This window comes from Zonotrichia albicollis, chromosome 6, assembly GCF_047830755.1.
Source record: "Zonotrichia albicollis isolate bZonAlb1 chromosome 6, bZonAlb1.hap1, whole genome shotgun sequence".
Classification (NCBI taxonomy): Eukaryota; Metazoa; Chordata; class Aves; order Passeriformes; family Passerellidae; genus Zonotrichia; species Zonotrichia albicollis.
Window position 1 is genome coordinate 47,061,748 of NC_133824.1, and position 21,493 is coordinate 47,083,240.

The 21,493-nt window shown below is 59.9% G+C and overlaps 4 protein-coding genes across 15 annotated transcripts; 2 read left to right on the top strand and 2 right to left on the bottom strand.

Moving 5' to 3' along the window:
* Window positions 1–1,253: 1,253 nt before the first annotated feature.
* On the top strand, window positions 1,254–6,258 carry FNTB (farnesyltransferase, CAAX box, subunit beta). The gene is made up of 12 exons (XM_074543483.1): window positions 1,254–1,438; window positions 2,686–2,750; window positions 2,907–2,979; window positions 3,220–3,311; window positions 3,597–3,743; window positions 3,816–3,899; window positions 4,528–4,614; window positions 4,689–4,818; window positions 4,900–5,032; window positions 5,125–5,236; window positions 5,322–5,436; window positions 5,915–6,258. Exons 1-12 carry the CDS (start codon window positions 1,358–1,360, stop codon window positions 6,023–6,025), a joined length of 1,230 nt encoding a protein of 409 aa, XP_074399584.1. The 5' UTR covers window positions 1,254–1,357; the 3' UTR covers window positions 6,026–6,258.
* A 102-nt stretch (window positions 6,259–6,360) lies between these two features.
* On the bottom strand, window positions 6,361–9,405 carry MAX (MYC associated factor X). The gene is made up of 5 exons (XM_074543491.1): window positions 9,177–9,405; window positions 8,972–8,998; window positions 7,835–7,942; window positions 7,505–7,628; window positions 6,361–7,186 (listed from the first exon to the last, which is right to left on the bottom strand). Exons 1-5 carry the CDS (start codon window positions 9,396–9,398, stop codon window positions 7,002–7,004), a joined length of 666 nt encoding a protein of 221 aa, XP_074399592.1. The 5' UTR covers window positions 9,399–9,405; the 3' UTR covers window positions 6,361–7,001.
* Window positions 9,406–10,242: 837 nt separating this feature from the next.
* UNC93B1 (unc-93 homolog B1, TLR signaling regulator) lies at window positions 10,243–13,817 on the bottom strand. 11 transcript variants are annotated; one of them, XM_074543468.1, is made up of 11 exons: window positions 12,816–13,200; window positions 12,593–12,734; window positions 12,362–12,515; window positions 12,125–12,286; window positions 11,929–12,058; window positions 11,756–11,849; window positions 11,552–11,676; window positions 11,297–11,479; window positions 10,954–11,227; window positions 10,602–10,720; window positions 10,243–10,509 (listed from the first exon to the last, which is right to left on the bottom strand). In XM_074543468.1, the coding sequence occupies exons 1-11, from the start codon at window positions 13,119–13,121 to the stop codon at window positions 10,243–10,245; spliced, it is 1,956 nt and encodes a 651-aa protein (XP_074399569.1). In that variant the 5' UTR covers window positions 13,122–13,200. The 11 variants fall into 11 exon arrangements, with proteins under 11 accessions (XP_074399569.1, XP_074399575.1, XP_074399573.1 ...); XM_074543474.1 differs by adding an exon at window positions 13,607–13,817 and having other exon boundaries at window positions 10,954–11,479; window positions 12,125–12,515; window positions 12,816–12,917; XM_074543472.1 differs by adding an exon at window positions 13,607–13,817 and having other exon boundaries at window positions 10,954–11,479; window positions 12,125–12,515; window positions 12,816–12,944.
* Window positions 11,357–21,413, top strand: LOC102071679 (aldehyde dehydrogenase family 3 member B1). 2 transcript variants are annotated; one of them, XM_074543479.1, is made up of 12 exons: window positions 11,357–11,496; window positions 14,451–14,592; window positions 15,043–15,252; window positions 15,602–15,764; window positions 17,830–17,940; window positions 18,027–18,147; window positions 18,267–18,352; window positions 18,548–18,629; window positions 18,794–19,180; window positions 19,362–19,528; window positions 19,703–19,802; window positions 20,882–21,411. In XM_074543479.1, the coding sequence occupies exons 3-12, from the start codon at window positions 15,059–15,061 to the stop codon at window positions 21,073–21,075; spliced, it is 1,605 nt and encodes a 534-aa protein (XP_074399580.1). In that variant the 5' UTR covers window positions 11,357–11,496; window positions 14,451–14,592; window positions 15,043–15,058; the 3' UTR covers window positions 21,076–21,411. The 2 variants fall into 2 exon arrangements, with proteins under 2 accessions (XP_074399580.1, XP_074399581.1); XM_074543480.1 differs by lacking the exon at window positions 14,451–14,592 and having other exon boundaries at window positions 11,362–11,496; window positions 20,882–21,413.
* The last annotated feature ends 80 nt before the right edge of the window (window positions 21,414–21,493 follow it).

Below are 21,493 nucleotides of genomic sequence, written 5' to 3' on the forward strand. Positions count from 1 at the left end.
GTGGTATAGTAACAAACAGTGAAAGAGACATGAGAAAAGAGAGATGAAACCCCTAAGGAATGAGGATGAGTTAATGCTATAGTTCAACCAATAGATTGCTTGGCTTACAGAATATTCATAAGCTTATTATTTGCTGTATAAGTGTCTGATACTTTCTTCAATAAACTGGACCAGAAAGACCTGAGGGACCGGGACTGGACCGGACCTGAAGGGCCTGTGATGAACCAACTGGTGTCCTGGTCCCCTTCCTTCGACAGGGAATGGGACAAAGGGGTGCAGCAGGGGACACTGCGGTGACACAGAGCTGCACCAGAGGAGCTGCTGACACTTAGGAAGGATGGGATGGCACCCAGCAGGACCTGGACAAGGGTGGGTTGTCCAGGGACAAGGTTCCCGTGGGAACTTGTGAGGGTAAACAAGGCCAAGGACAGGGCTGGCACATGGGTCAGGACGATTCCCGAGAGAAGTGCAGGATGCAGGTGATGGGATGGAGAGCAGCCCAGATGAGAGGAATCTGGGGGGATGAGAGGCTGGATATGACCTGACAAGGTGTGCTGGCAGCCCTGGAAAGCCACCCATGTCCTGGGCTGTGTCACTGGCAGCATGGGCAACAGGTGAGGGGGCATTGTCCTCCTCTGTCCCGCTCAGGTGAAACCCGACATGGAGCACGGTGTCCAGCCCTGGGGTCCTTGTCATGGGAAGGACAGGGAGCTGCTGGAGCATGTCCAGAGGAGGCCACAGAAATCCTCCAAGGGCTAAGAACAGGCTGGGAGAGCTGGGATTGCTTGGCATGGAGAACAGAAGGCTCAAGCGAGAGTTAGAGCCCTTTCCAGTTCCTTACGGGGGCTCCAAGAGAGGTGGAGAGGAACTTGGGATGAGGCCATGCAATGACAGGACAAGGGGGAATGTCTCCAAAGTGGAAAATGGGAGGTGTAGATTGGATATTACACCCTCTCTACAGTGAGGGTGCTGAGGCACTGGAGTGGATTTCCCAGAGAAGCTGTGGCTGCCCAATCCCTGGAAGTGTCCAAGGCCAGGCTGGACAAGGCTTGGAGCAACCTGGTCTAGTGGAAGATCTCCCTGTCCACAGTACCGGGTGGACCTGGATGGGTTTTAAGGTTGTTGTCAACCCAACCCGTGGGTTCCATGATGATGCAATAAATGACGTCACATCACGATGACGCAGCGGCCCCTGGAGTGGCTCCTCTGCGCACGCGCGCCGGGGCTGGGCGTGCCCAAGAAAGAAGGGGCGTGGTCATACGGGGAGAGGGCGTGACCGTGTGCGGTGGGCGTGGCCAGAAGCGCGGCCGCGCGTCCCCTCCCGGCCGCCGTCGCCCGCTGCCCCCGCGGCCGCAGCATGGCGGGAGCGGCCCCCGGCACCGGCGGGCGGCGGCGGCTGCGGGACGATGGGCTGCGGACCTGCACCTCCGCCGAGCAGGTGCCGGGGGGCTGCGCTGTGGGGCGTGGGGTGCCGGGGCCGTGGGGTGTGGGCTGCCAGGTGGGGCAGGGCTTTGGGCTGCCATGGAGGTCGGGTTAGGGTGCCGGGCTGCCGTGGGGCAGGGCTTTGGGATGCCATGGAATGAGGTTTGGGGTGCCGGGCTGCCGTGAGGCTGGGCTTTGGGGTGCCATGGAATGGGGTTTGGGGTGCCGGGCTGTGCTGGAGCTGGGCTTTGGGGTGCCATGGAATGGGGTTTGGGGTGCCGGGCTGCCGTGAGGCAGGGCTTTGGGGTGCCATGGAATGGGGTTTGGGGTGCCGGGCTGCCCTGGAGCAGGGCTTTGGGGTGCCATGGAATGGGGTTTGGGGTGCCGGGCTGTGGTGGGGCTGGGCTTTGGGGTGCCATGGAATGGGGTTTGGGGTGCCGGGCTGCCCTGGAGCAGGGCTTTGGGGTGCCATGGAATGGGGTTTGGGGTGCCGGGCTGCCCTGGAGCAGGGCTTTTGGCTGCTCTGGGACGGGACTCAGGGGTGCCATGGGATTGAATGATCCCGATCCCAGTAGCCCCACGACACTACTGTCCCCACGCCCCCTGTGACAACAGCCCAGCAGTGAGCAGTGTTTTAGGGGGCCCGGCGGTGCTGCCACCCGCCAGCCACGGCAGCTTCCGCGGGACATGTTCCCCAGCAGCAGCTGGGGGAGGATGAGGAGTTCTGGGACAGCCAGGCTCTCCCCTTTGTCCCTCTGTCCTGACCCAGCCCCTGGCAGCTCCCCTGTATGCTCTGTCGGGGTAAAAAGTGACTCCGGGTTTCCCAATCCATGGAGTTCTTCTTGCTCACTTGTGCCCTGGCAGGACGCAGTGCCATGAATGCAGGTCCCCGTGTGGCCCCTGCTCACTCCTGCGGCTGATCCCGGGGTATTTCCTTGAGGATTACCGTGGCTTAGAGTGTCCAAGTCCCCAGTTATCCCAGCGTGCGCGGGAGGAGAGTGTTTTCTATGACAGTCTTGTGCTGAGCCAAACTCAAGCTGGATTTGTAAAGCAGCATGGAATGGTGCTGGATTCTGGTATAATTTGGGGCACAAAGCTCCTGGGAATTCCTACTTTGGTTTTACTGGGTGAGATGGGGCTGTGAATCAGATAAACTCCTGGGATAGGGTAGGAGTTGTGGGACTCAGTGGGGATCATCTTTGGGATGTGCAAAGCTTCTTCCCAGAGCTCACCATAGTCTTTATTCCCATTTTTCCTGACAAGTCCAAGGTGGAGGACATCGTGCAGGAGGTCTATGATGCCTACAAGACAAACCATCACTCCTCACAGTGAGTATCAGAGCTCCCAATAACCATAAATAACTCCCATCCCAAAAGACCCATTGACCCCAGTGGGTGCTGCAGGAGGATTCTGCCCCTCGTGCCGCTGTCCCCCTGCTTTTTCAGGCCACCCTGCCTGCTCATCCTGTCCTCTCTGTATTCCAGGTACGTCCTGCAGCGGGAGAAGCACTTCCATTACCTGAAGAGAGGTCTCCGGCAGCTCACTGAAGCCTATGAGGTACCGGGAATGCCGGATGTGCCACCTGGAGCCACTGCCTGGGGTGCTCTCCTCACCCTGGGGCTGCCACCAGGGCTGTTTGTTGCTGGGGGTTTGCCAGCCCCAAGGTGGACACAGCATTCCCTGTGTGCCCATGCTTATCCCAGCGATGCTCTGGGGGCTCTCCTGGCTGTCTCCTCACTCCTGCCTGCTCCTGCCGTGTCCGGTGCCATTCCCTGACTGTCCCCTCTGTCCCTGCAGTGTCTGGATGCCAGCCGCCCCTGGCTCTGCTACTGGATCCTGCACAGCCTGGAGCTGCTGGATGAGCCCATTCCCGATTCAGTGGCCTCTGAGTGAGTGGGGAGAGCTGGGGGGACACCACCGTGGCCGCTGTCGCTGCTGGCCACCCGCGTGACTCCGGAGGTGCCACCTCCCGCTGTCCCCAGAGCAAAGGAGTGCTTTGTCTCCCTGCCACCGTCAATGCCGCCCATTCTTCCGGCGGCTTCCTCGTGACGATGGAGACGGGAGGGTGACACCCCCGGCTTCGACCTCGGGGGGATTCACGAGGCCAGGAGGGGATGCATCGCCCCAGCGGGGTCGCACAGGTGACGCTGAGCCCCTTTCCCACCTTCCCACAGTGTCTGCCAATTCCTGAGGCGCTGCCAGAGCCCCCAGGGTGGATTTGGGGGGGGTCCTGGCCAGCACCCCCACCTTGCCCCCACCTATGCCGCCGTCAACGCGCTCTGCATCATCGGCACCGAGGAGGCCTTCGGCGTCATCGACAGGTCCGGGGCTGGGAGGAGCTGGGTGGGAGCTGGGCTGCGTGTCCCCCCTCTCACAGCCCCTGGCTCCTGCAGGAAGAAGCTCTTGGAATACCTGTACTCGCTGAAGCAGCCGGATGGCTCCTTCCTCATGCATGTGGGTGGAGAGGTGGATGTCAGGTGGGTGAGGGCTGCATGGGGAGGCTGTTTTTGTGGGAGGGCCTGGGCATTTTGGGGAGCCAGTGCTGGAAGCAGATGCTGTGGTGGGGAGCTGGTGCCATTCTGGGGATTCAGTGCTGGGAGCTGGTGATGTTTGGGAGACAGTATGATTTTGGGGAGCTGGTGCTATGGTGGGGAGCCGCTGCTAATTTGGGGTACAGTTTTGGGCAGTCAGTGCTACTTTTGGGGAGCAAATGCCATTCTGAGGAGCCAGTGCCCTGGCAGGGTGCAGTTTTGTGGACCCAGTTTTGTTTTGGGGAGCTGATGGTGTTTTGGGAAGTGGCTGGTGCCACACTGGAGTACCAGTGCTGTTCGGGGGAGCTGGTACAGTGGTGGGGAGCCAGTGCCATGGGGAGGTGTAGTTTTGGGGAGCCAATGCTATTTTGGGGTGCTGGTGCCGTGGCAGGGGACAAGTGACACAAGCTACTGCCATGGCAGGGTGCTGTCACAGGGAGCCAGTGCTGGATCAGGGACTTTGTGCTGTTTGGGGGAGCCAGTGTAATTTTAGGGAGCTGGTGCCACTTTGGGGTTCCAGTGCCACATCCCTAAGCACCCATCTCCTGAATCTCTGGGCACCCTTTTCCCGCAGGAGCGCCTACTGCGCCGCCTCAGTGGCCTCGCTGACCAACATCCTGACACCTGCACTCTTCGCTGGGACGGCCGAGTGGATTGCCAGGTGAGATCTGGGGACAGGTGGGGACAGGAGATGACATTCCCGGTGTCCCTGCCGCCCTGACCCTGCTCCCACAGGTGCCAGAACTGGGAGGGTGGGATCGGTGGCGTGCCGGGCATGGAGGCGCATGGCGGCTACACTTTCTGTGGCGTGGCTGCGCTGGTCATCCTCAAGCAGGAACATCTGCTGAACCTCCGTAGCCTGCTGGTGAGTGACCCCTCTCGGGATACTGGGGCTCTCATCCTGCTGGGGAGCTTTGGTCCCACGCTGGCTCCCATCGCCCCGCAGCACTGGGTGACCGGGCGGCAGATGCGCTTCGAGGGCGGATTCCAGGGCCGCTGCAACAAGCTGGTGGATGGGTGCTACTCCTTTTGGCAAGCCGGCCTCCTGCCCCTGCTCCATCGGGCACTCCATGCCAGGGGTGAGTTGCCACAGGCTTCCTCTGTCCCCAGAACGGCATCTGGAGGGATTTGACACCTTCTGTGGTGTTTCTCCTCTGGGTTTCCCTTCCAGGCGATCCAGCGCTGAGCATGGCACACTGGATGTTCGACCAGCTGGCACTGCAGGAATACATTCTCCTGTGCTGCCAGTGCCCAGCTGGCGGGCTGCTGGATAAGCCAGGAAAGTGAGTGTGGGGGGAAACACAGGGCTGCCTGGCACCAGGGATGCCCAGATGCCCCCTCAGCATCCCAGCGTCTCTTTGCATGCAGATCCCGGGATTTCTACCACACCTGCTACTGCCTGAGTGGGTTGGCCATTGCACAGCACTTTGGAAGTGGAGATCTCCACAATGAGGTGGTCCTGGGTATCCCTGAGAATTGCCTGGTAAGTGCTGGGCATTGCTGGGGAGGGCAGAGATGAGCTTCCAGTGCTCCACAGCACTGAGAAAGGCAGATCCAATGGCAGTGAAGAGTTGGGCTTCAGCCTGGAGAAGAGGAGGCTTCAGGGAGAGCTTAGAGATGCTTGAAGGGCTAAAGAGTAAGGGAGCTGGAGTCAGGCTTTGGACAAGGGCTTGGAGTGATAGGACAAGGGGGAATGGCTCCGAACTGGAAAAAGGGAATTTTAGATGGGAAATGCTTCCCTGTGAGGCTGCTGAGGCCTTGGCACAGGCTGCCCAGAGAAGCTGTGGCTGCCCCATTTCTTTAAGTGTCCAAGGCCAGGTTGAACCAGGCTTGGAGCAACCTGGGGTGGTAGAGATTCCCTGTGCACAGTGTGTTGGACTAAATGATCCTTAAGGTGCCTTCCCACCCAAACCATTCCAGGACTCCGTGATTAACATCCTCCATCCCTCTCTCTCCCACAGCAGGCCACGCACCCTGTCTACAACATTGCCCCGGAGAAGGTGGCGAGGGCGGTGATGCACTTCCTGCAGTATCCTGTGCCCAGCCTGGATCCAGCACCCGCTGCCCAGTAGGGGGGTCCTGCTGCTGGCTCGGGGTGCGGAGCCCCGGGAGCGAGCGGCACAGCCCAGCCCAGCCCATCCCCACGGCGGCCTGGCCAGGCAGAGCACAGTGCTCAGGGTGCTAGCAATACCAAAATCCAGCCTGCTCCAGGCTGGGTGTCCTGCTGCCATCCTGGCCAGAGCCCAGGTGGGACACGGGCTCTGGCAGAGCTTTTTGGCATCAATAAACCAGAAGTCACACCCGCCGTGTGCTGGTGGCCCCGGGGATGCGGGGCAGGAGATGATGCCACGTCTGGATCCGGTGGCACCAACTTCCCCCATTCCAAGAACACACGGTAACCACGGGGGAGGATAAAATAAGTGGAATTTTGGCTTTTTTTGTTTATTATTTATAGTCTTATAGTAAAGGGAAGCCTTAACTTGCAAGACAACTCTGGGCAGTATGTACAACATACCTTAGATCCATGGAATGGCATCAAAATGGGGGGAAAAGGGGCACCTACGGGGCAGGGATGGGCCACTGGAGTTTGGAAAATGCCACGGAGGTTGGGAAGGGTCAAGGGAGGGAAGGAGGAGGAAGAGAGTGGGGAAGGAGCCCCCAAGCCTGGCTCTGTGCTCCGCCGACTCGGGCAGGTGGAGTAGCACATGGAGAAAATAAATAGGGAGATTCCCCCCCCCAGTGCTTGCTCCTTTTTGGGGGGGGGCTGCCTGGCTCCTCCCCGTTCTGGACTGCACTGGTCCCCGGGTATAAATAGAAATGCTCCTATAAAACCAGGAGGGAAGGGGAGGGGGGTCGCTAGCGGAGGGGAGTTGGCGGGGGAGTCTCCCTGACCCCCCCAAGTCTTTCTGCTCGGCCTGGCCGGCTCCCCCCGGGGCTGGCGCGGTGGGAGCAGGGAAGGGGCCGGGGAGGGCTGGGAAGCTGCAGTCCAAGAGCTTCTAGGAGCGGAGGGAGCGAGTCCTGCCATGGGCCGGGGGGCGGCGGAGGGGCCTAACTGGCCTCCATGCGCAGCTTCTTCCTGTTCTGTGGCTCCTCGTGCTCCGAGTCGGAGCTGGAGTCGGAGCCACCGTCGAAGGCGGAGATGGCACTGCCCTTGGGGTTGGTGTAGAGGCTGTTGTCCGCGGGATAGCTGGCCTGGAGCTGGGCGCTGGCTCGGGCCTTCTCCAGCGCACGCACTGTGAGGGACGGCACTGTGTCACCCCGGGCCTGGCCCTGCCTGCAGCCCAGCTCCCGACAGGCCCCAGCTCCCACTGGATCCCAAACTCTTCTGGACCCCAGATCCTGCCAGACCTCAGCTCCCACCAGATCCCAACTCCCAGTGGATCTCAGCTTCCACCAGATCCTGGATGCTGATGCATCATATCTCCTGCCAGACCCCAGCTCCCACTGGATCTTAGATCCCAAATTCTCCTGGCTCCCAAGGCCTGCCAGGCCGCAGCTCCTGGATCTCAGACCCTGCCAGAGCCCATCTCCAGCCAGATCTCAGCTACCACCTTGCTGCTCCAGCAGCGCATTCTGCCGCTTGAGGTCGTCGATGTCCTGCTGGTGTGTGTGGTTTTTCCGGCGCATGTACTGGATGTACTCTGTGGCTTTGTCCAGGATTTGGGCCCGGGATGCCTGTTGCAATAGTGGGAAAAGCCAGAGGCAAGATAAAGACCTAGTCCAGGGGGGAAAACTGGAATTTTACCCGCCTCATCCCACCCTGGCTCAGGCCCTCACTGGGGACTCCCGTGGCACAAGAGAGCCTGGGGATTGTCCCAAATCGAGGAGCCTGGACCACAGGTGGGTGCTGTCCGTGCCCCCAGCACACTCCATAAACTCACCTTCTCTCCTTGGAGCGAGGGCACGGAGTCCCGCAGGCTGTGGAAGCTGTCCTTGATGTGGTCCCTGCGCTTGCGCTCCAGCGCGTTGTGATGAGCCCGTTTGTCGGCCTGGGATGGGGGGCACAGGGGTGGCACCGGGAGGAGGCCACCACCTGCACCCCCAAAATTCCCTCTGGGAATCGCTGCGGGAGCTCAGCTGAGCCTCCAGGGCGGCTCCGTGGCTGTGACGCCTCCGGCTGGGCCGCGAGGGCGTGGGAAGGAGGCGGCTCCCGGTGCTTTCGGTTTCCCCAGCTTCCTGCTGCCAGGGCAGCTCCGGCCCCGGGGCGGGGGGTACAGCACTTTCCCCCTGGAACACGGTCACCTCCTCCCCTGCCCCTCAACCAACCAGGCACAACTCCCCCATGCCCTCTGTCCACTCCTGGTGTTGTTCCCCCTGTGCCCCCCAAACGTAGCCCCACCCCCCAAATGACTTGGCCCCACACGAAACGCCCCCCAACACCCCCACTTTCCCCCCGAAACCTCCCACTCCCCCTCCCCTAAAGAGCCCCGGATCCTCTTCCACATAACCCCAAGCCTCACTGGTGTCCCCCCCGCCACAGGACCCCCAGCCCCACAGGACACCCCCAAACCCAGCTGCCCCCCCAAAAGACATGACTCCATAGATCCCCTTCTGTGTCATAGCCCCCAACCCAAATAAGACCACCCAGCCCAGAGGTGTCACCTCCCCAAGCCCAACCCTCCTCCCCAAAAGCCCCCCAGCCCTACTGGTGTCCCTCCATTCCAAGAATCCCATCCCCACAGGACACCCCCCAAGCCCAGGTTTCTCCCTCAAGACCCCCATCCCCACAGATCCCTCTCCATGTCACAGCCCCCCCAGAAGACCCCAGCCCCAAAGGTGTGTTCCCCTCAAAAAGACCCCCAACCCCACTGGTTCCCCCGTCAGCACTCCCAATCCCACTGATGTCCCCCCAACACCCCGATCCCCACAGGACACGCCCAACACCCCCCTCTCCCGCAGGATCCCCGTTCCCCCCGTCCCCTTCCATGTCACCCCCTCCCCAAATCCCGCCCCCCTCACACCCCCGCCCACGTGCTCCCGATCCCGGGGGCGCCGCGGGGCGGCCCCCAGCGACCTACCGCGGACTGAAACCTCGGCTGCTCCTCCTGAGGAGCCCCGACCCGGGCGAGGAGGAAGAGGAAGAAGATGGTGGGGGGGGGCGCCGCCATATGAAGGAAGAACACACACAAACCAAACATTACCACATTCTCAGAGCTCCTGAGGTAGCGAAGAGCCACGGGGGGTTATCCCAGGGATTGTCCCGGGGTTGGGAGCTCAACTCACGTCGCTCTCCACCTCGATGTCATCGTTGTCGCTCATCGCTCCCGCCCGGGTGAAGCCGCGGGCCGGGCCGCGCCGCCACAACAACAGCCCGCACCGCGCATGCGCGGAAGTCGGGGGGGCAATGATGGCGCCGGGCGACGCGAACGGTTGCGGGAGTTGTGGTTTGAGCGGGGAGATGGAGGCGTCTTCCACGTGGCGGGGACTACAACTCCCGGCGTGCATCGCGCGGGGCAACGCGGGGCACGCCGGGAGCTGTAGTCTCCGCTTCGGGAAGGGGACGCTAAGGGTGCGCGGCCGTAGGATGGAGGAGGTGAGGGCTAAGGGCACGGAGGGAGGGGGTTTATTGAAGGAAAATGGGGGTGGGATAGGTCGGGAAGGCTGCGGGGCCGGCCTGGGGGGCTGCAGGCTGAGCTAGAAGGGCTCCGGGACAACCTAGGGGGGCTGCAGGGTCTGCCTGGGGCGTGTGTGGGTTTGCTCTGAAGGGCTATGGGCCAGTCTGGGAAGGGGCCGATCTGCCTGGGGGGCTCCAGGGTAGCCCTGAGGGGTCTGGAAGCTAATAGGCTAATACGGGAGGGCTGGGGTCTGCAGGACATTGTGGGGAGCTGCAAGCCTTGCTAGAGGGAATGTGCATCTGCTCAGGGGTCTGTGGGCCTCACCTGGGGAGGGCTTTGGCCAAATCTGGGGGGCTGTGGATCTGCCTGGGGGGGGTGTGAGCCTTGTATGAGGGGCTGTGGATTTGTGTGTGGGGGCTCTGGGGCTGGCATCGGGGCCTGCAGGTCTGACCTGAGCAGCTACATCATAATTTGGGGGGCTATGGGCCTGCCTGGGGTCTGTACCACAAGCTGGGGGCTGTAGATCAATCTGGAGGTTCTGGACCTGACCTAGGGGATCCATGGGCCAGTGGGGGTCCTTCAGCCAATGTGGGGGGATCTGGGCTGCCTGGGGGCTTTAGGCTTAGCTTGGGGGCTGCAAGCCTGACCTGAGGGGGTTTGTAGAATTTTGGGCCCACCGGGGAGAGCTGTGGAACCCCCTCAGGTACCAAGAGCAGGCCCAGGACAGGCTCTCCCTATCCCAGCAGCTCCCCGTCCTCTTTTGGCAGCTCGTCCTCCCTGGTGGCCTCAGTTGGGTGCCTGTCATCATCCTCCTTGTCCCCGTCACCGTCAGAGCCAGTCTCATCTGAGTTGTCCTCCAGGTAGCGGTATCCACGTGTTTTGTGGCGTGGGCGTGGGATGCGGGGCAGCCGCACTTCCATGTTCCACGCCACCTTCCGCTCCATCCACAGGTATGTTCCCACCGCCACCACCAGCGTCAGCAGCATGATGGACAGCTTGGCCTGAGGCACACGGAGTTTTGGGATTGTCGTGGGGGTGTGTCCCCAAAAAGCCTGGAATCTCTCGAGTGGGCTGGGGCATATCTGGGACTTACCTTCATGGGCAGCCCTGACCACAGGTAGACGGCGAAGATAGCCAGGGCCTGCCACCAGTGGTAGATGGTGAAGATGAAGTCTTGGCGCTCCTTTTTCTTGTACAACATCCCCAGGAGGACTGTGGCAGAGACTGGAATCAGTGTCCCCTTCCTGTGCCATGTCCCCTTGGCGTGGGGGACAATCACAGTGAGTCTGTCCTGCGGATCCAAGGACTGAGGCCACAAACTCGCGGTGCCAGGGAACATGAGGAGCAGATGTATGGAAAAACTTGGGACAACCGAGGCTATTTTGGGGACCACCAAGGCGTTTTGGGGACATCAGAGGCTGTTTTAGGACCTTCCCACTACTCACTGCTGATTCCGGTCTTGTTGAGGGCGCTGCCGGTGCCCCAGAGTGCGGCAATGCTGTAGAGCAGCGGTGCCTGCGCCAGGTACCGGGGTTCCGGCGCCCAGCAGAAGAGCGTCACCAGGAGCACAGCGTGGATGAGGGCTCCAGCCAGGAGCGGGATGTGCCGGCGCAAGCGCAGCATGCACAGGGCCAGGCTGGAGCACACCGAGGCGGAGAAGCCGTAGGCCATGAGAAGATACGCCAGCCTCTCCAGCCCGAGGGCGCACACGCCGTAGTTCTGCAGTGAGCACGGGCTCAGCATCACCTGTCCCTGCTCCATCACCTCCCACCCCGTCACAGATCCTACCAGGGAAAATCCCGTGCAGACAAAGAGCACCTCGAAGCCACTGTAGATGAACAGTGGGAAGAGGTGCCGCAGGCGATAGTCCCGCATGTGCTTGAAGGGCAGCTGGAAGATGTTGCCCCAGCCGATGCTGCGCATGTCGATCTCCTCCATGGGCCGGTACGCTGCGCCGCACAGCACCAGCACCTGCAGAGTGCCAGCAGGTAAGGTCCTGCCATCATCCAGCCCATCCCTGTCCCCTCCCGCCCCAGCGCTCACCACCAGCATGGCGAGGAAGGCGGCGGCCATCAAGGCGCTCTCCACGATGATGAGGTTGACGCTGCGGGGAAGGCTCTGCAGCACCGTCTTGTTGAAACCAGGCAGCGTGCCGTGGCTCAGGGTCCCTGCCAGTGGGGCACAGGCCGTGGTTAATCCCAAGCGGGGGGCTCCCGGTGCCGCCCTGCGCCCCACCCGCAGCCTCACCGCAGTGCCTCACTGCAAAGAGCGTGTGGTTGAGTTGGTAGAGGTAGTTGTTGAGGAAGAAGACCATGGGCATCTGAGCGCAGACGAAGCTCAACTACAGGATGCAGAGGGGTGCACGCTCAGTACTGCTGGCGTGGTCCCCCACCCATCCCAGCCACCCCACCGGGGCTCACGTGGAAGCAGGAGTAAAAGATGGTCTGGAAGATGATGACGTAGGCATTGCAGGCGTCCCGTGGTGCCCGCTGCTTCTCCTTCTCCTGCTCCTCCTTGTAGTTAATGTATTCGTAGTACTTCTGGGCCATCCTGCATGGAGCAGTGGATCAGCCAGCACCCCATGCATGCCCCACCCACCCTGCCCCCCAGTACTACCGCATGATGTAGGTGCCCATGGAGGCCCAGAGGGGCACGATCACCATGCCAATGGCCACTGCAGAGGGCACCAGCGTGTAGTAGCGCTCCCAGTAGTTGCTGGAGACGAAGAGGGCGTAGATGCCAATTGCCAGGAACATGGCCCACTTGGTGCCAAAGAACCTGCCAGGGCAAGGAGAGGAAGTGTGGGTGCCCTGCCAGTGATCCATGCTGGCTGGGAGCGTGGCGGGGCCGTACCTGATGAGGATGGGTGTGTAGAGCAGCGCTGCCACGGGTGTGACGTTGATGCCCATCAGCACCTTGCGGTCAATGTCCTCCAACCGGATATTGCTGTACTTCACCTCCCGGTAGGTCTCATCATAGTGAAGGATCAGCTGCATCTCCAGCAGACCTGGGGGGGTCCACAGGTGGTCACCCCATGCCCTGAACACCCCGAGTTGTTCTGGGGGTCCCTGGGAGGTCCCATACCCAGGTAGACGCTGTAAGTGAGGGTGCCAGCCAGGCTGGCAGCCACCACGTTCTTGATGACACCGAGGCGTTTGCGGCGAAAGTACTTCTGCTCTTCTTCCTCCTCATTGTAGTCAGGGTGAGGACCCACAAAATCGTCCAGCTGTGGATGATGGCAGCTGTCACCACTTGGGGATGGCCACCACACACCTGCTTCCCCCCACGGGTGTTCCCCTGGTCTCACCTGTGTCTCTGTCCCCTCGGTGCCCAGCCTGGCGCTTGGCTCTGTCTTCGCCCCATCCTGGCAGCCGTTGATGTCCTTCTCCATTAGTGCTTCTGGAGAGCCCTGGATGGCGTCAGGGTGGAAGGGACCCTGTTGGCACCCAAAGTCTTGCACCCATATGTTTTGCATCTCTGTGACCTGCACACACAGACCCTGCACCCTCATGCCCAGCACCCCCAGCCCTTGCACCCCTACATCCAGCACCGTGTACCCATGTACATGGCATCCCCAAGCCCTGAACCTCTGTGCTCTGTACCCACAGAACATGCACTCATGGTTGCACCCCTGTGTTCTCCACCCCTGCACCTTCAGATCCTGCACCCCTGAATCCCGTGCCCCCTACCCAGCTTTGCACTGCCCAGAACTGCACCTCTGTGCTCAGCACCCCCAGCCTCCTCACAGCCCCCCGGCCCCGTCACACCGACCCCAGCCCTGCTTGCCCGTGCCGGAGCTTCTCGGGGCGGGGCGGGAGCTTCTTCCTCTTTCGGTTCGCTCGGGCGAGATGGAGGTGGTTAAAGGGGCCGTTCCCGGACCCTCCCCTCCGCTCCCGGACCCCCCCGGTCCCTGCCCGCCCTCCTCAGTGCCCCCCACCCGCGGTCGTTCTCAGCACCCCGGCCTCTGCAGCGCTCCTCACGCCCAACCCGCACAGCACCCTGATCCCCGCTCACCCCCCCTGCTCCCCCACCGCACAGCCCGCCAGCCCTACCCCCCTCCGCCTCCCTGTGAGCCCCCCGCCTCCCCAGCGCTCCCACCGGGCCTCGGGGTGGGTGCTGCCTCCTCGGGGTGCCCGTGGCACTGGGTGCCGTGCCCTGCTGCTTTCGCTTCCCCTTCCCGCTCCGGGGGATGTGCCAGAGTGCCTGGGCGGGGGGACACCCCAGTCGGGGGGTGTAGGGCACGTGCCTATCCTGGTGTCACCCCCAGAGCTGGGCTGGGAGGGTGCCCGGGTGCGTGGCACGGCGGGGTGCCCCGGGGCAGGGCGAGGGCACTGCTGGGCAGGGCGGACGGGGTGACTGACATCTCCGGGGCAGGATCTGGCCCAGCCGGTAGCGGGGGATTCTTGGGATGGGACTCCTGGGAGGGTGCTGGTTTCTGCAGGATAGGGGGGATTCACATGGAGCAGCCCCAGAAGGGTCATGGCAGTGGGGCAGGGGCAACACCCATCCTGAGGGCCCCCCACACCCCAGGCAATGGGAGCCACCCTGGGGTGCTGGGGCAAAGGGCCCTTCCTGGGAGCAGGATGAGTGGAGTCTATTGGTCATGGAACCCTTGGGAAACAGGATGAGGGGTGTTAGTGGGGTCCCTGTGGGTCAGGGTAGTCATGGTAGCAGCATGGTGGGTGTCTATTGATCATGGAACCCTTGGGAAGCAGGATGAGGGGTGTCCGTGGGAGCCCCATGGATCAGGGTAGTCATGGAGCAGGATGAGGGGTGTCTGTGGGACCCCCATGGATCAGGGTGGTCATGGAGCAGGATGAAGGATGTCTGTGGGGTCCAAATGGGTCAAGGTTCATGGTGGTGGTGAGGTGGCCATGGGAGTTCCACCGTCCCAAGGGCGAGGTCCCATTCCATGGTATCCCATCCCAGACCTTGTCCCCAGTGCCAGCCCCACGGAGGCGGGGCCCAGTCCTTCCCGCCCCTGGCCGTGGGGCCCAGCCCCACAGCATTTAGGGACCCCCACCCTGAGCCTCAGCAGTGCCTGCCTGGCCTCGCGCTCCTCCAGGTTCCACACGAGCTCCCAGGTAAGCACTGCGGGGTCCCCAAAGCTGGCACTCCCTGCATGGCACCCCTGTGACACCCCCCATGCTGGTGGGGGCTGTGGGGCACAGGGGGTGTTCCCTCGAGGAAGGGTGGGTGGCTGGGCATGGAGAGGGAGAGGGTGACAGATGGGGGGCTGCAGCTCTGCCCCCCAGGTTTGGGGGTGTCTGGTCCCTGAGGTCCCCATGGGTGACCCTAAATCAGCAGGGCAGCCTGGGCAGGTCAGTGTCCAGAGGATGGCGATTATCCCGGGAATCCCAGGCATCTCCTAGGGCCTCTGGCAGCTGCTCTGGGCTGAGTCACCCCACAACCAGGACAGCCCCGAGCACCAAGCCGCTCTTCAAAGGTGCCGCGGGTGACTCCTCTTGGGTTCGAGCCGGCATCTCCAGCACTTCCATCCTGGCATAACCCACGCAGTGTCTGTCTCTCCCCAGGGCCACCACGCTCTCCATGGAGACTGGCAGCTCCTTCCAACAGCTTGGCATGCAGCAGCCCCTCGAGCCCCCCAAGCAGCAGCTCCTGGGCTATGGCAAGTGCAGCAGCACGGGCAGTGATCCTGGCAAAGATCCTGGGAAAGCTGCTGGGTGCAGTGGAAGCAGCGGGATCGGGAAGGGGCCAATGCCAATGGTCTGCAGCACTCCGTGGTGAGAGCAAGGGGCTGGGGGCAGGAGGGAGACAGGGAGGTGGGCAGGGGAAGCTGTGGCAGTGCCAGGGCAAAGGGGACCCCGGGTTAGTGCTGGGGGAAATGTCTGAGGTCTGTGAGCCACCATGTCCCAGCATGGCCCAAGGGAGAAGACAGGATCTGCAGGGAATGGTGCTGTGTTGGCTGCTCCCAGCAGCAATGGAGACCGGTGTGTGCAGACTCCTGTGCTGTCCCCAGGGAATCTGGGGTCCAGTTTGCTGCTGGAATGGGATAATATGGATTTGGGATGACATGAAGCTCTGAGGAGTTAGAATGGAGCTGGGTCCCCTCTAACACCCTCGTCCCTACAGTGGGAACCCCTACGCAGGGCTGGTGAGCCACCTGCGGGCATCCTGGCTCTCAGGGAAGACTCGGCCCATGGAATATCGTGTGGCACAGCTGGAGGCTCTGGGACGCTTCCTGGATGACAAGAAGCAGGAGATTCTGGAAGCCACTGAATTGGATATGGGCAAGGTAAGAGAGGCTGGGAACTGGGGGCTACCGGCATCACATCTTTCAAGTCCTTCATGCTCCCTTGTCTGGGTGTTGTATCCTTGTGAGGGTCTGGGCAGAGGGGTGTCTCTTCCTTGGGGTCCTGATTCCCCCTTGATGTGCTCCCAGGCTGGTGCATCTCTCAGTGCTGGATCTCTGCAGATCCAGGGATAGTGGAGGGACTGTGCTGTTGATCCCACCCCTGGTGCTCTGAAACCAGGCAAAGGCTCTGTTGGCCTCTCGGTGACTGTCTGAGGTGGAGGCGTTTCACACTCTGGTCTGCATCCTGGGGGTCCATGTGACCTCCACAAGGGTGACATCCTGGGGTGCTCCTTGCCAACCCGGCACGCCCAGGATTACTGGCATTGTGCAATGTGCTGGCACTGCACATTCCTGCCAGGGCCTCCAAGGGACTGGTTTCTCTGGCATGGTGGCATGGGCAGGGCTCTGGATATAGCTCGGGGTATTGTGGCATGCCAGGAGCTCCTGGATGATCTCCTGGAGATCCTCCTGATCTCCACACTATGGATAATTCTAGTGGTCACAGCTCATCATCTCTGGAAGTGCTGAAGGCCAGGTTGGATGGGGCTTGGAGCAACCTGGGCTAGTGGAAGGTGTCCCTGCCCATGATGGGGCAGAATTGGATGAGCTTCAAGGTCCCTTCCAACCCAAACCATTCCAGGATTCCATTATATAACCCTCACCTCTTTGTTCAGCATCAGTGAAGTGTCCATGCCCTCAGCAATGTCTTTCCCTGTCCTGCCATCTCCCAAGGCTCCTAATTGCCTTGTTTGTTGGAGGCGAGGCCTTCTCCTTCAGCCAGGCCTTGATAGGCATCAGTGCTCTGAGTGTGTCCATCATCTTTCCTAATTACTCCTAATTAGATCCGGTTGTCCAGTAATGAGCTGGTTATGCAGCCGGGCCCTCATAGCTAGATGGACACTTCACCTGCTGTTACGTAGCTGAGGTGGTGTCTCACCTCCAGTGGTGCCAGTTCCTCTCTGGTGCTGATGATTGGTGGCACTGGGATGACCTCAGACTTAATGTCCTATCTCACAACCTTTGTATCCCATCAAAATTCCTAATGAACCATCATCTTCCTTATCCTGGTGATGCCATCATCATCCTGGGTTGAGAATGGCCCCATTGCTTCACTCCATTACCTCACGTGCCTCCTGTGCTCTCGCCTTCAAGAGGGTTCTTGCAACTCCTGGCAGCTGCCTTTTGGGGACCTGAAGTTCTCTTGGTGGTAGAAGATCCTGGGAATCAGCAACCAGCCTTCCCAACCCCAAAGTGGTGTGGAGATGGGAAGAAGACTCCAATCCAGGGATGGTTTTGGGTTGGAGGAGTCCAAAATATGATGTCACAGCACAGGAGCTTTGCTCCCCCTGCTCCCCAGGTCATGAAGGGGTTCCATTGAGCCTGCTGGGCTATCCCTGGTGTCTTCACACTTCTCCTGCAAGGATGATATGGTCCCAATCTGTGCTCCGCAACTATCAAGAGGACCCACTTCTCCATCACAAGGGCTTTAATTAAGCTGTGGTTTTTATAACTTCCCTTTAGTCAAGGTCTTAAGACTGACTAAATTTAAGACTAAAAGTGCAGCTTTAGTCCACAGGCAGTGGAAGGGAGGTTAGGGCTTTGCTTCCTGCTTGAATATCCAAGTGGGAAGGATGCCTTCCACCAGGACCAGCTCTTCAGGAGCTTTGGTGACATTGCCTTGGCTCAGGATTCTGTTGCCAGTTCACAGTGCTGAGCTCGGGAATTTAGCAAATAGCATGAAAATTTTAAATTTTTGGGGTTTTTTTCCTTCTGGCCAAGTAACTATTTTCATAAAATTTCTGGGTCACTGATATTTCCTAGGAGTTACAGGAGGTGATGGAAACTTCTGCTGAAGAGATCCTCCTGCTGGTTCATGTTTGGAAGAGGGGAGAGATGCCTCCTGGGGTGATGGGATTGGTGTTGGGGTAATGGGGTCTGTGTTAGGGTGACAGGGTCAATGATGGGGTCAGTGATGTGGTGGCACTTCCATGATGTCTGTCCCCAGCCATCCTTTGAGGCTTTCTTCAGTGAGATCCTCCTCTGCAAGAATGAGCTCAATGTCACCCTCAACAACCTGTGCAACTGGATGAAGGATGAGCACGTGGACAAGAACCTGGTAAGAAGGAAGCTCTGGGGAAAGGGAAGTGGGGGAGAGGATTGCTGGTGAGGAAGGCAGTGCTGAGGTCATGTTCTTCCTCGAAGGTGATGCAGCTGGACTCAGCCTTCATCCGCAAGGACCCCTACGGGGTGGTGCTCATCATAGCGCCCTGGAACTACCCCATCCACCTCTTCCTGGTGCCCCTCATTGGGGCCATCGCTGCTGGTGAGCCCAAACTTCAGTCCCCTGGCCTGGAAGTGCCAGGGTGTCCCCAGGGGTCTCATGCCCAGAAGGGGTGGCGGTCACCATGTCACTGTGTTGATGTCCTGTTCATCTTCCTGCAGGGAACTGTGCCATCATCAAACCCTCAGAGATCTCCAAGAACACAGAGAGACTCGTTGCTGAAACGCTGAGCTGTTACCTGGACAGTGTGAGAAGCCCTTCTTGTCCTTGTCTGTTGTTCCTAGACCATGGTGTTCCCAACCCTGCCTCACACACACCATCCCCACACATCATCTATGTGCAGAACCTCCTTCCTCCATCCTCAGCCAATGTCCCAGCTTCCTGGGATGCTGTTGGTGGGGACACATGGTGACACAAGGGGATGTTTTCTGTTTCCCTGCAGGACTGCTTTGCTGTGGTGACCGGTGGTGTGCCAGAGACCACCAGGCTGCTGGAGAACAAGTTTGACTACATCTTCTTCACTGGTACGTCCCATGGGACAGAGCAGAGCCCTCCTGGATGTGGTGCCAGGATCTGTTGGAGGATCTGGGATGTGTATCTGAGGTCTGGTGGGACTCAGTGCCACATCCCAGAGCCGCACGATGGCTGATGGGATTCCCACCTCAATCCATGTTTTCCCTGCCTGCAGGCAGCCCCCCGGTGGGGCGAATTGTGATGACAGCCGCTGCCAAGCACCTGACACCGGTGACACTGGAGCTGGGGGGCAAGAACCCCTGCTATGTGTCCGACACCTGTGACGTGACCAACGTGGCGCGGCGCGTGGCCTGGGGCCGCTTCTTCAATGCGGGGCAGACCTGCATCGCGCCCGACTACCTGCTCTGCACCTTGGAGATGCAGGAGAAGCTCATGCCTGCCCTGCGTGAGGCCATCACTGAGTTTTTTGGCCCCAACCCCCGGGAATCCCCGGATTTTGGCCGCATTGTGAGTGACAAGCAGTTCCAGCGCCTGCGGGCGCTGCTGTGCAGCGGGCGCGTGGCCATCGGGGGACAGATGGACGAGGCCGGGCGCTACATTGGTGAGGCTTGGGGGTCACTCACATCTTGGTGAGCACATTGGGGGTTTTCAGGGTGTCTGCATACAGAGGGGAGGCTCTAGAGGGAAAAGAGTTTTAGGGGTGCTTGAAAGTGGGTCCTGAGGGGAGGTTTCATCTCCGACCTCTGTGCCTGGCTGATGCTATCCGGGTTTCCTCTCTGCAGCTCCCACGGTGCTGGCAGATGTGCTGCCCTCAGACCCTGCCATGCAGGAGGAGGTCTTTGGGCCCATCCTGCCCATCGTCGTCATCGCCAACATGGATGAAGCCATTGACTTCATCAACGCACGGCCACGGCCATTGGCTGTCTATGCCTTCTCCTGCGACAGCAAGGTGTGTCTGTGGAGCAGAAAAAGTGGGGAGGGAAGTAAGGCACCCGCTCCACGAGCCCCAGGACGTGCTCTGAAGGGTCTTTAGAGACCCGACACTCTGGGAACATCTGATGGGTAAAGTGGGTAATATTTGCCAAGCGCAAGCCCCTCATCTACCTTCTCTTCTCCCTCCCAGATTGTGAACCAGGTCCTGGAGCGGACGACCAGCGGAGGCTTCTGTGGCAACGACACCCTGATGCATGTGACACTGACCTCGCTGCCCTTCGGAGGCGTTGGTAGGTGTCCACTGGGACATGTCCTGGCCATTGGGAGCCAGGTGTGATCCGTGGCCTGAGCCATGGTGAGGAATGGGAGTTTCTTCCTGCAGCCAGTGTGGTTCTGGGCTGGATCCCTTAATGTCCCTCAGGAGCCAGGTTGTACCTCCATTCCAACTTTTGGGACAAAATAGTAGGAACAAAGTGCTTATGAAAACCTGGAGAACCTCTTACAGGATCTTGGAGAAGAAGAAATTTTTGGTCTGCAGAGGCACCAATTTTTGCTTTGTCAGGTGAAAAGTGAGGCTGCTTAGCCCCGGGCTGTGGGTGCAGCACAGTCCAGGGATACAGGAATACAGGAATGTTGTTTCCCAGAATACTTCTGGATGACTTGATCTCTTCCCAAAATATTTCTGGGATAAGTCCCTTCATTTGGTGCTGCCCTTGCTCAGCATCTCTGTCGGGGCTGGGATCTGAGTCAGACATAATGAAACACCCAGACAATTAATTCTTCACCTGCCTGTGGCTCAGGGAACAATTTTTTGTACTTCTCATTCCGTAACTTATCTTAATTGGGAATGATTCAGACCAACCACCTTCAATTATTAGGTAAAGCCATTTTAGAGCAGGTGAAGGGGCTGAAGTCATTGGGGTGCGATGGCACCAAAGCTTCCATGAGAAGTCACTTAACCTCTGGTTAAACCAGCCACAGGAACTGGGAGAACTGGTGTTGCCAATGTGGCTCCAGGCTTCCAGGCTTTTAGAGTTCCGGGAAGAGGGTCGAACAGCTGCAGCCGTGGGGAGATACGGTGGAGCATCATGGAGTGAAATCAAGACTTGCAGAACCCAGCAAAGCTTGTGTAGATAAATGGAGGTGGGTAAAAAGGAGATGCTGGGGCCTCCAAACTGCTGAGCTGCAGCAAGAGTGGCTGGACTGAGCATCCGTATACCTGGAGGAGGCACTGGAAAAATGGAATTCCTCCACCATGTCTGCTGATCAGAAAATCCTGCAGGTGTCTTTTTTCCTCATTTTGATGCTTGGAGAAGGCATCATCAGGAGCAGTCCCATCCTGAGCATGGACCTGTCCTGTGTGTTCCAGGGAACAGTGGCCTGGGCAAATACCATGGGAAGTTCACCTTTGACACCTTCTCCCTCCACCGTGGCTGCCTGCACCGGAACATGGGGCTGGAGACGCTCAACACCCCACGCTACCCACCCTACACCCAGCAGAAGTTGGGGCTCCTCACGACCACCTTCGAGGTGAAGCGCAGGGGCACCTGCACCCTGCTCTGAGGCTGCCATGCCCTGCTCTGGAGATGCCACGGAGTCAGCGGGAAGAACTGGAACTGTCCCACTCTCCCTCTTCATCGCACTCCCCACTTCCTTCCTCACTGTGTCCCTTGCCTCGCTGGAGCATGTCAGACAGCCAGGATGGACATCCTCTCCTGCACCCTTTGTGGCCTCTGCTTCAAACCATTTTCCAGGACACAGATGAAATGACCAAAATCTTTTTCTTAGTCCAAACTTCTCTTTCTGCTGGAGAAGCGCTCCCATCAGTCCCATCTCCCCTCACACGGACTTTTCCTTTGGAATGAACCTCTGTCCCTCCTCGCTGTTGCTCTTTGCTCCGTGTAACTCTGCCTGTAGTAAAGACTTTGCATCAAACTCTCTCCCAGCCTCTCTTTGTGCCTCCCTCCTCTGGTCTGTGGGG